General features: G+C 37.0%; 1 protein-coding gene across 1 annotated transcript; it reads right to left on the bottom strand.

The window, feature by feature from the left end:
• Positions 1-1,007: 1,007 nt before the first annotated feature.
• Positions 1,008-6,477, bottom strand: pdia3 (protein disulfide isomerase family A, member 3). The gene is made up of 13 exons (XM_007234326.4): positions 6,153-6,477; positions 4,388-4,466; positions 4,101-4,218; positions 3,818-3,925; positions 3,512-3,641; positions 3,161-3,277; positions 2,926-3,051; positions 2,574-2,756; positions 2,247-2,355; positions 2,040-2,168; positions 1,854-1,933; positions 1,692-1,749; positions 1,008-1,526 (listed from the first exon to the last, which is right to left on the bottom strand). Exons 1-13 carry the CDS (start codon positions 6,284-6,286, stop codon positions 1,419-1,421), a joined length of 1,479 nt encoding a protein of 492 aa, XP_007234388.1. The 5' UTR covers positions 6,287-6,477; the 3' UTR covers positions 1,008-1,418.
• Positions 6,478-12,423: the final 5,946 nt, after the last annotated feature.

Below are 12,423 nucleotides of genomic sequence, written 5' to 3'. Positions count from 1 at the left end.
GTTTTTAATGTTTGCATTGTATTTAAAAGTGTACCTTTAAATAGCTGAATGCCAACGTTTAAGCACTTTTGGTCTAAATGTGTTTGTAAATTAGTGTTGAAAAAAAAAAAAGTTTAATTTTTCATGGATTTGCCTTTTTATACTTAAGCAGTGTCGGTTTTAGACCCTACGGGCAGGCTGGGACTGTAGGCTATGTGAAAAGTGCCAATTATTTTCCTACTTTCTCGTGTATTATTAACAGTAGTAGACAAGTCATTGTTCAAATATTATTTAGCATATATATATATATATATATATATATATATATATATATATATATATATATATATATTTATAATAGCATTTTATTCTGTTTTCAGTTACGTTTTTACAATGATATACTACTGTATTTTATATATTTTCATTCTTTAGCTAAAAAAAAAAAAAACAATTAGTGGAAATTAGATTTAGGCATGCTGCTTTATGAAATTGTGGCCAGAGTCACCTGCTCACTTCATCCTTACTACCAAAGTAAAGGGTATTTTTTCAAAGAATTTCCCCTGAGAGTTACAATCTCTACCGTACAGGGAAAGCTTTCTGCTAGATTTTGGGACTTCTGTAAAAACCTAACTGCATTCAGTGACAAAAGTTAATGATCGCCACTACCTTGTTTCAAAAGTATTGCATGGAGCACACATTACCATGGCCCCACGGCTAAATGCTGGGGGCCTTATATTAGGAATGGTGCCAATAGGTTCATGTTTCCCTGCACCAGAAATATTCCAGCAGTATGTGCATATTTAAACATCTTAATAAAAAAAAATAAAAACAGTATTAAGATTGTTTAAGGTTATAAAATGAATACTTTCCCCAACTGGACTCAGCTAGGAATGCTTCTTCATGGGCAACACCAGTCTTTAGGAATACTCCGACACCTGAGGTAATCACGTAATCAGGTATGGAAGGCAAAGCCATAAAGCAGCAAAAGCTAATTTTCTTCCTGTGAAACCAATACAACTCAACACAGCTTGGTTTAGTGGGCCTTTATTTCACAATCTTTCCAAATGTACAAAAACAAAATATGGTACAAAAAAAACAAAAACAAAACAAAAGCAAAGGGAAAAAGCCTAAATTCACCAAACCCCCTCCCCCTTTTCCATGAGAAAGAAAACGTGACTGGAATTGGTCTCAGAACCAAAGTGCTTCTGTTTGTGGTACAGTGTGGGGGAAAAACAAAATAATCTCAATTTGACCACACTGTACCTCTTCCACATTTCCTAATCATACGTAGTCTGGCCACCACAACCTCCACAGTGTCCCCAGAGCAGCTGGCCCAAGAGAGAGCCGACATTGTGTCAGAGCATTCTGTTGTTCACTAAAGTTGGAATATAATTTAGATCCCCTACACGATTCCCTCATTAGAAATCTTGGTGCTTGACTTATAACTCGGACTTCTTTTTCTTGGACTTCTTCTCCTCTTCCACCACCAGTGGGTTAGATGCTTCTTTCTTTAGGTAGGAAATAAAGTCGCTGACTTCACGGCCTCCCTGGAAACGGACAAACAGAGTCCCATTAACATAATACATAACAGGCAAGCAGGGTTCAGATCAGCACACCTGCTTTCACAGACAGAAAAATGGTGCAAGTCTGCAATATCTAAAATGTTCTTATTGACCTAATACAGTAAACTTTAGCAAGCTATTAGAACAGACCTCATATCTCTTTGGATTCTGCTTCTGCCCAGCTGGAGAGAAATAGATTGTGGGGAACCTGAAACAAAGGAGAAAGCCAGGTCAAGTATAAAATAAAAAAAGGGAGAAAATGTCAGGAGAGTCATGCTGTGTATATAGCCGAGATCCTTTACTGCTACATACCCTCTAACGTCATATGAGGAAGGTACATCATTGGCTGTGGCATCCATCTTGGCAATGACAACATTTGGATCATTGGCGAGCTAAAAGACACAGAAAACAGGTAAGTTTTTGTGGCCCCTCTAAAAAAAGAATTAACCTTTAAAAGGTTAAAGAGACACTACAAAGATGTTTCTTTAACACACTTACCTTCTCACCCAGTTCCTTGTATTTAGGCTCCAGGCTCTTGCAGTGACCACACCAAGGGGCATAGAACTCAATCAGCACATCCTTGCTGTCATCATTCACAATGGAGTCAAAGTTCTCAGCTACAACAACCTAAACAAGAAATTAGGTTAGCACAAATATAATAATCTCAGCAACACACACCACATTCCAATCTTTTTGGCAACTCACTTTGACTGGGCCATCATTGTTCTCAGGAATGGGCTCGGACTTCAGGTAACGTTTCAGTTTTCCATCAAAATAATCCTGAAGGAATCTCTCCAGGGCCTTTCCATCACGGCTGTAAAAACATTCAGAAGTTGTTATGAAACACACTTTCTTACTATAGTCAACTGCTTTGGAAAACAGTTGCTATAATCAAACTTTTATTTAAAATATATATAAGAGAAAGCTACACTGTTTACTGTTTTTCCTCACAAAAACAAAAAAATAAAACTAGCCCTTGTTTACAACCAAGTAAAATGAACAACCTTAGCTTTAGGATTTAACAGAACTTACGAGAACTCCTCCTGCATGACATATTTGTCTCCCTTGGCCGTTCGAATGCCAACAACTGGCAGTTCTCCACCACTGGCGTCCAGGCCAAGCTCGGATACGTCATGGCTGAATGAATTCTTATTGGCCACAGCAAAGCTCAACTTCTTCCCCTCATCCAGGAAACCCTTGGCTACCTTCATGACCCTACGTATAACAACACATTACAGTCAGAAAGCTGAGTTATGATAACACACATTCAACCTTTTATTACCTATATAACTTAAGGTGTCAAGAAGCTTCCTGTAATTTTATGTTATGTTCTAAAAACCAAATCACAGGAATATTTCCCGCAGGACTGAATATAAAGCTTCACCTGTTCCTCCAGTAGTTGGAGCCTTTGGGATTTTTGTCATAATCCACATCATAATAGGCAACCAGCAGATCTTTGCCTTTTAGATGGTCCTTGTTGTCTTCAGTCATGTGTGGGCACATGCCAAAACTGTCAAGCAAAAAAAGGAATACAACTTTAATTGGCCGTAGTTGCTACTAAATTAATGAATGACACTGACCCCCCGAAAAAAAATCAAGTATTAAAAACAATGACTTACATGTTGTCCTGAATGAACCTCTTGATCTTGGCATTAGTGAATTTGTCCTCACTGAACTTCACACTGCTCTCTTCAAATTTGTTATTGAGACGAGGTGGCCGGAACAGAACTACACCCCTGAAATGGATAAACATAAGGAAAAAACTAATTTATTAATAATAATAATAATAATAATAATAAGAAGAAGAATAAGAATAAGAAGAAGAAAACAAGAACAGAACAAGCTTTAGAAAGTATCCAATTTAGACATAGAAGTTACTGTATTCTTACGTAACATCAACCACTGGCCAAATGACATGTGAATAAAAGCAAAAGTGAAAGCAAACAGCGGCAAGGAAACAAAGCACTTACTCTCCGTCAATGTCGGATTTCTTCAGAAGGTCTTCCAGGTTAGTGTGAGCAAAGCGGTACGACTCTCTCAGGGCACTGGCTGATTTCAGGAACTCACTTTGGGCAGCACTTCCACCATCAGCAAAGAATCCTGAAAAAGTGTTGCAGTGCCGCTTAGTTTACAATGTGACTCACTTTTCTTTGTTTGGGCTGCAAACTACAACATGAAGTCAAAAGACTACCGGTAGTTTAACAAAAATTTTACAAGAGATCAACAAAAAGTAGTTTAAGTAATACACCAAAGTAATCATCTCTGAACATGCTCACCCACAACGCTGGCATCCCGGTCTCCAATGAATTTCTCAAAATCGGCTACAGTTTTGAGCTCCACAGATGCTGGACCTGCCTGCTTTTTAAGGTGGCTGACAATACCATCTAAGGAAGCAATGAGACAGCATGCATAAGCTCAACAACAAAAGCTAGATTCAAAACTCCTGGTTCATTTCTTAAGTTCACTGCTATTGGAAAACTGTTGTAGTTGAGTAATGTGGCACTTTTTTGGGGAATAAAAAAAAAGGCTAAATATTGTGCAAATTGGGAACGGACATACCTGCAGTCCTAGGACCATCATATGCACCAGACTCCTCGCCATCTCTGAAAATCTTCAGGGTTGGGTAGCCACTTACACCATACTTGCTGCACACATTGGAGTTGGCAGTGCAGTCCACCTAAAATCATACCAGAGACAACATTACCACACTGATTTGGTTCAGATCGGTCTGGCAACCTGAAGTCTGCCACATGACCTTATGTAAATGACAGTCCATTAAAGTAAGCTCACAAGTGGTGCTAATTTCATGGTCAGTCTTTATTCACACTGAAACTGAAAGGCTTTACCTTAGCAAGTGAGACGATACCCTTCAGGCGAGTGGCAGCTGCTTCATACTCTGGGGCAAGCCGTTTACAATGACCACACCTTAAAGTGGAAAGAGATCAAATATAATTTATTTGTAATAAAAATTTTAAACACTCATGGGGCACATTACCATTACAGATACTCAATTACTCTACAGCTAGTTAAGAGTCATACATATCCAATACAAGGCTATCACCACCTGTCTATGTATGACTTCACAACCATAAAAAAGTGCCTCAAGTTTAACTGATTGATAAGTCCTGTTGGGTTAAGGTGGCTCATCCTGCTGTGAAAACACGTACTGACACATATCGTCCAATCAGAGACGGACACCGAAACTTTACTGGCCAATCGCAACATTACAACAGGCGCAGGCCACGCCCCCAAACATCATTCTCCACTGAACGAAGGCGATTTGAAACTTTCAATAAGAGTTACCTGGTAAAGCTGTGCCATGCTACACTAATGCACAGATCTCCGAATTATGTACCTACTCTTTTCTAACTTTAGATTGTATTAAAATAAAGTATAGCAAAACCGGGTCACTTCACGTAATTAACTACGTTAGCTTATAACGATTGACAAATGTAGTTAAAGTTAATGTTTTTGAATCAAGCTGACAAAATCGAACAATTAGCTATAACTTATAGTTAACTAAATAGAAATGTAAACAGTTATTGCTACAGAAATTAACGATATTTGCCATTAAACCTGTTAGCTGAGAGATGAATCAGCTGGATATACAGATTACACTGGCAAAAACTAAACAATAAACATACGGTAATTGAGGTGTATATGCTTATATAAAGCAAAATAAAATACCAATGGGGAAAGCTAATTGTTTCTTATTAAGATTTCTTAAAATAAGCCATTGCAAAGTCTCAAAAATGAGTGAAGTAAGTTAAATATACAAAGTTTTTGGCTTGAATTTGAACACAAGAATCTGAATAAACTGAACAGTGACTTTTAGTGCTTATTTTTAGTTTAATTCACTTCACAATAAGGTGAAAATTCAAAGTAAAACAGATTACAGTTATTATTCCTAAAATGAGCAACATAATTTTACACATCATCAGTAAGACTCTAAGAAGTAAATTCTTATGAGAGAACAAATTAAGATTTATTGCCTTGAAATTAAATAATTTATCTTGCTGTATTTACGAGCAGGAAGTATAAAGCTAGATTAGCTTGCTAGTCGTATTACGCTACAGTTAGCCAACTAGCTAACCTAGCTTAGCTTTCTAACTAGCCAATGTTACTTTTAAATGGCTTTATTTAGTGAACAGAATTTAACTAACGCTGATAACTCGTGTTTGTATAAAACGATTCAGTAAGGAAATAGCTGAGCAGTTTTATTGCAGAAGTTCAGAAGGTGCTAGGTTAGGTTAGCTACCGTGCTAATGCTATCTCGGAACTAATGTTACTTATTATGAGACACGGCCGAGCCCATTCTCACACTAAAGCTATAGCAGTTTGTAAAACGGGACTGAAACCGAAACTAAGGTTAGTCTGCAGGTCTAGCGTTTATAAATATATATTTTTGGTCATTTGCTATTAGAAAAACACAGAAAACGATTCATTCTTGAGGTGCCATGACTGGCTATCGTTAGGTGGTGGGTGTTTACTGTGTTTTCTTCGTTAAAGTGTAACCTAGCTAGGTTAGTTAGCTGTAAGCGCTGCGCCACCGCATAAATCCACACAGGCCTCAAAAGTTCACAAGCATGAGAAGAACATTAGCTTACTCACCAGGGTGCAAAAAACTCAACCAGGATTAAATCATGGTCCCCGATTTTGTTCTCAAAATCATCATCCGTGAACTCGATCACATCACTAGCCCGCGCGGCTCCCGCGAGAAACGCCAGAAACAGTAACCTCAGCATTGTGGAGCACGCGAGTGTAGAAGTGTGCGTGCAGTCTGATCAGGTAGTTATTGCGGGTACAGTGTAATAGTTATTGCTGACAGGTATCCTGACGGGTTGAGTGTCGGGCCCGGTGTAACTGGCACCGCGCGCGCACAGGGGAAAGAAAGCGCAAGCGGCGCGGATGTCCGAACCCGGAGCTCTTCAAGGGAACCAAAGTGTGGCAGCAAACCATTGGACTTCCAGCAGCGTCGTAGAGCCCCGATCAGCCAATCAGAGCGCAGCACCTCCACACAACTCTCTCCAAGAGCTCTCCTCCCTCTGTCAATTATAAAGAAAGGGATCGATTGGAAAGCGGGTGAAATGCTTCTTATGAGCTGTTTTAAAAAAATCCAAAACCCCTGTTGGGAACATTGGCTTTATCCTGGAATTTTTTCCAGCTCATTGTAGAAAACCTTAAGATCATAACCTGATTTTTGCTTTCTAATTGTGATCGATTTAATGTTTGTCACTGAAGGCTACAACTTTCCTGTAATACAGCTCTGGAAAAATATTAACAGACTACTTCAATTTCTGAATCAGTTTCTCTTATTTTGCTATTTATAGCTATATGTTTGAGTGAAATGAGCATTGTTGTTTTATTCTACAAACTACAGACAACATTTCTCCCAATTTTCAAATAAAAATATTGTTATTTTGAGCATTTATTTGCAGAAAATGAGAAATGGCGTAAACAATAAAAAAAAATGCAGAGCTTTCAGAACTCAAATAATGCAAAGAAAACAAGTTTATATTCATATTCATATACTTTTGGATAACTTTATGCCACTCCTGGTGCAAAAAAATCAAACAGTTCAGCTTGGTTTGATGGCTTGTGATAATCTACCTTCCTCTTGATTATATTCCAGAGGTTTTCAATTTTGAAAAATCAAAGAAACTCATTTTTAAGTGGTCTCTTATTTTTTTCAAGAACTGTATACTCCTGTAATATATTCTAATTTCTATCCCATTACTACCAGTCACATCCCACCTATTATTGAACAACTTGAATTATTTCTTTACATTCTGATATGAACCCACCAGGAAAATACAAATATTCAGAAAATACAGACCATTAGTCACCATTTAAAACCCTTTAAATGTTGATTTTCAAAAGTTCTCCATCCTCTTTTAATATTACATAATGATCGACTGTGATGCTAGTGAAATGGTTATCTAATGTGCTTTAATGAACAAGCTGAAAGACATGTTATAGGAATGTTACCCTTATCCATTCCTAATTCAGAACCAATTTAATTATAAAGAAACCCATCATTAAACCATTTAATTCCTAATAGAAAACCTGTTAAACAACTTTAATCTTTTATACAGTATTTTGAAATCAGCTCTCCTAGAAAATTAGCAAGTAACATCCATTTCAAAACCATAAGAGATTTTTTTTCAGGAAAAGGGCTGTTCCCTCTGTCAATTATATAAAAAAAGCTATTTTGGTTATTTATTTAATATACATTTCCCCTAACTGTTCTACAACAAGCTCTACCAAGCCACTATCATGTTGGTGTTCTTCTTTTTTGAGAACTGGTCCACCACTTAAATTTAATCTTGTCAGCAGTCGTCCTAACAGTCATACTATTTCTAATAGGAGTGAGGTGAAGAGTGTCTGATATATTATGTAGCAATAGATGGACCCACTAAGTTATACCAACACAAAAACTGCTGTTGTGTGGGCACATTTAGTAAAATCTTACTAAATGTTTCAGCATTCTCACCAGTTGGTGAGGTTTAACATCTTTCTCCACAGGAACACTGCCACCGTGGACAACAGGACAACAATGTGTAAAGAACCACCCTCCACGCCTGTAAGATGTTTGCACAAAGGATCCTAGTGTCCTCTTACATCTGTGCCCATGTATAGAACCTGAGCAGCAGAACAAACATTTAAGTGATCTGCAGTAAATTCTTTGTAGCCATAAGCTACAAGCATTTGATTAATGTCAAGAATTGGATCATACTTCTGGTTCACCATTCTAAATTCTAAATAAAAAAGGTATTTAAGATTTCTCCTTACATTTAAAGAACCAGTCAGAACATCATATCATTATCCTTATGACTATTTTGAATATAGGCGTGCTTGGGGTCCAAGCAGGTGTAGTGAAGATTAATTATTCCTGCATAACCAAAATGTATTCAAATGACTCATGAGCTTGAAATATTGTCTTGCAAGGCTGACTTTATAATGCTGAGATAGAAGAGTCCTGCCTGCTGCATCATAAATACATCAGTAAGAGCTATAGCTTACAGGAAATCTGGTTCAAAGGTTTAAAATAATTTGTAGAGCTTTAATCATCTATTGATCATGAAGACTTTTTGTTTCACACATCCTAACCACATGCTTATATGCAAAACAACTACAATGGGCCTTTATTCAGAGGCAGCAATATGGATCTAAGATTGCAGATCGTCAAGCTAATATTAGATATGATTGACTTGCTGCCTGGTGGATAACAGTCATTGTGTTCCTGGAATTCATGCAGAAATGGGAGGACAGATTGATGCTGTTTTAAAAAGTGCGTGGGACATTGATTCTACTGTCATTGTCTTGGTTATTTTGTGTATAATCTTTCAGTATCTCTAAAAGGAGAGGCGCTTCGAAAGACATTAGTTTAAACACCAGTCTGCCTTGTCATGTAAACTGTCCATAGTTAATACTGGGTTTTGTTTATTTTGTTGTTTACGTAATCTTCCACAGTGTCTCGCTCATAAAAGCCATTAGTGATGTACAAACAACTGTTTCCGACTGTCCTCCATATCCTCCACTCCAGGTTATGACAGATTTAGGTTATTGTGCTGGGCAGCTCCAAAGCTTTTAAGATTTGGCACAACATTGCTTCATCTTTCTTCTGTTTTTATTTTATACCAAATTACACTCATTCTGTTGCATTTGTTACAAAGCATTTGTCTAAATGGAAGATTTGATTAGTTAATACTTGCTTAGTAATTTAATATTTGTTTGTTTACGAGGTTGCCTCACACAAACTTAGAGTTTATTTAGGATTTAGGGTTTAGATATCAGTATCAGTAAAATAAGTTTTTTTAACACACACATTTTTTTTTCTTTTTTTTCATTTTTGCATTTATATTTATGTGAAGGTAGGGGCAGCCAGCTGTGTTTTAAAGGTGGGAGACTAGGACTGGAAGTTTGCTTGTTTGACCCCTGGACTGGCAGAAGAGCAGCACCCCTTTCAACCTCAGTACTATTGAATTTGCAGATTTTTCTCTGGGTGCTAAGGTAGCTTCCCACTTTGAGTGTTTGTGTGTATGTTTATGGGTTAAATAAGGATGTTGAGTTTTGTTGTCTTTAAAAGCTTTGATTTATACAAACCAATCCATAGTGATAGAAAGTTATTTGCATACATTTGAATGTCTGATGTGTAAATGTCTGTTTGTCTGTGTTCCAGCTCCAGTTTTTGATGCTGGGCTTGGTACTAGAATAAGATGAACCTTCATATAGCAGAAGGGAGGGCAGATTTCAGCTTTAGTCCACTAGAATCTGGTCCTCGGTTTAGTTATTGCTGGTAGGTATGACAGATGGCCAATCAGTCAAACTAGGTTTAACATCACAGTTTGGTGATTTCCCTGTTTAAACACATCTGGTTCAACTCATTTATTCTGTGTGTTTAAACAGGGAAATCAGACCCATCAGGACTTGGAGTAATTAATAGTGATAATTCCTGAACTGCATCCTTAAAGTCAGAAGTTGAACCACATTATGTTACATGCCCTTTTTACATTTTGAACCTTGAATGTATCGTATTTCATGTAGTGATCACATTTTGTTAATATAGAATTACTGTGATTTTAGCTTTTTATTTTTGGTCTCCGTACACTAGACATATTAAATATAATATATTGACTAGTTTATAGTATTTAAACATAACTTATTAAAAATATTAGGCACAGATAAAACAACTGAGAAGTCTCAATTGAGAATGCTCTGTATTTGCTCTCTATTTGTTCACTAGATGGCGCAGTTACACAAAAAATGCTTCAGGTTCCTTTATTGCCTTTCCTCTTGTCCTTGTGTAACAATGTGATACAAAGTGAAGTAAAAGAAAAAAAGTACTCCAGTCCATTTTTGGATATGCATCAGGATTTGATATATATATATATATATATATATATATATATTTACAGCTCTGGAACAAAATAAGAGACCACCTAATAAGTATGAGTTCCTTTGATTTTACCAAATTGAAAAGCTCTGGAATATAATCAAGAGGAAGACGGATGATCACAAGCCAAACTGAAAACCAAGCTGCTTGAATTTTTGCACCAGGAGTGGCATAAAGTTATCCAAAAGCAGTGTGTAAGACTGGTGGAGGAGAACATGCCAAGACGCATGAAAACTGACTGTGACTAAAAAACAGGGTTATTTCACCAAATATTCATTTCTTAACTTTTAAAACTTTATAAATATGAACTTATTTTTCTTTGCATTTTTGGAAGTCTAAAACCTCTGCATCTTTTTTGTTATTTCAGCTATTTCTCATTTCCTGCAAATAAATGCTCTAAATTACCATATTTTGTATTTGGAATTTGGGAGAAATGTCCGTAGTTTATAGAATAAAACAACAATGTTCATTCTACCTAAATATATACCCATAAGTACCAAAATCAGAGAAACTGATTCAGAAGCTGAAGTGGTATCTTAATGTATTTAGAGAATTTGATCTATCTATCTATCTATCTATCTATCTATCTATCTATCTATCTATCTATCTATCTATCTATCTATCTATCTATCTATCTATCTATCTATATATATATATATATATATATATATATATATATATATATATATATATATACACATACACATCTATTATCCATTGTTTAGCTCCAAAAGCATTTACATGCTTATGAAAGCCAATCTACTTGTATAATTTGTATAATAAGTTTACCTGTTTAATTTCATACTCATTCTCCTTATCCAGTTGTTCTCCCTCTTGGCTATGACCCCACAGTTCCACCACAGAGTAGGTATTATTTAGGTGGTAGATCATTCTCAGCACTGCAGTGACACTGACATGATGGAGGTGAAGTGTTATTTTATTGTGTGTGTGCTGCCATGACTGGATCAGATGTAGCAGTGCTGCTGGAGATTTTGAATGCTCATGTAGATGTAAAGTCAGAGAGAAAAGCTTGTATGTTTAAGATCATCTGTCTACAGTTTGTGTTGGTTATCCTTTAGTCCTTCATCAGTGGTCAAAGGACACTGCCCACAATTTGCTGTTGGTGGACTATTTACATGTGAAAGACAGACATGTTGTATCATTTGTGGCCATTGGTTACTCACAATTCTCTGTGCATATATAATGCAAAGTACAAAAAAGAAAGATAGCAGCATAGAAATTGGGCAGAAATAGTAAAAACCCTTTGATGCAGAAAAGCTTTGATGCAGAATTCATTTAAAAATATTTTATAATTATAAGCTAGTTATTTATGTAAATACATGAAAAAGCCCATGGATTCCTCACCTCATTGTCATCACCCTTCTTCCATATGTGAGACTAACAGCGTAATGAGTCTTTATAGGACTGGCCTACAGGGTCCCTGGCCTAATTTAACATTACGATGAATCACCACAACCGAACTAAACAAAACCTATAACCTATAACTAATACACACATCCCCCAGCCCCCAAACAGATTATGTCGCCTTAATAACCCCAACAAAGAGAAAAGGGGCCACTACTGAGCATGCTTGGGGTTCCCAACCCCCTCAACACACACACACACGCACACACATAAATTAATTTACATATATGTATATATTTACATCCTGAGTGACCAACTGGCCCCTGAGTTTAACACCAACTGGCCCCATGTGATAAAGCAGCCAAAGGGTCTGCACCAGCATCTTTGCAGGCTGATCACTCATGGTGTTCCCTGACTATGGCCTCAATACTGCAGAAGCCATTACTGGCAGGGGTCCATTGAGCTCATTTCAGAAACTGGCAGACAATGCAGGCCCAGAAACTGGAAAAGGGGGGAACGTGGGATTGCCTATAGAATGGGCTGTGCATTGAGTTTCATTCAGGCAGACTACAGTTAGCTTACTGGTCTTTTTTTTGTGTTAGTCATGTTGGGGTTGGATTT

Source organism: Astyanax mexicanus, chromosome 10, assembly GCF_023375975.1.
Source record: "Astyanax mexicanus isolate ESR-SI-001 chromosome 10, AstMex3_surface, whole genome shotgun sequence".
Taxonomy (NCBI): domain Eukaryota; kingdom Metazoa; phylum Chordata; class Actinopteri; order Characiformes; family Acestrorhamphidae; genus Astyanax; species Astyanax mexicanus.
This window is presented reverse-complemented; position numbering and strand designations above follow the sequence as displayed.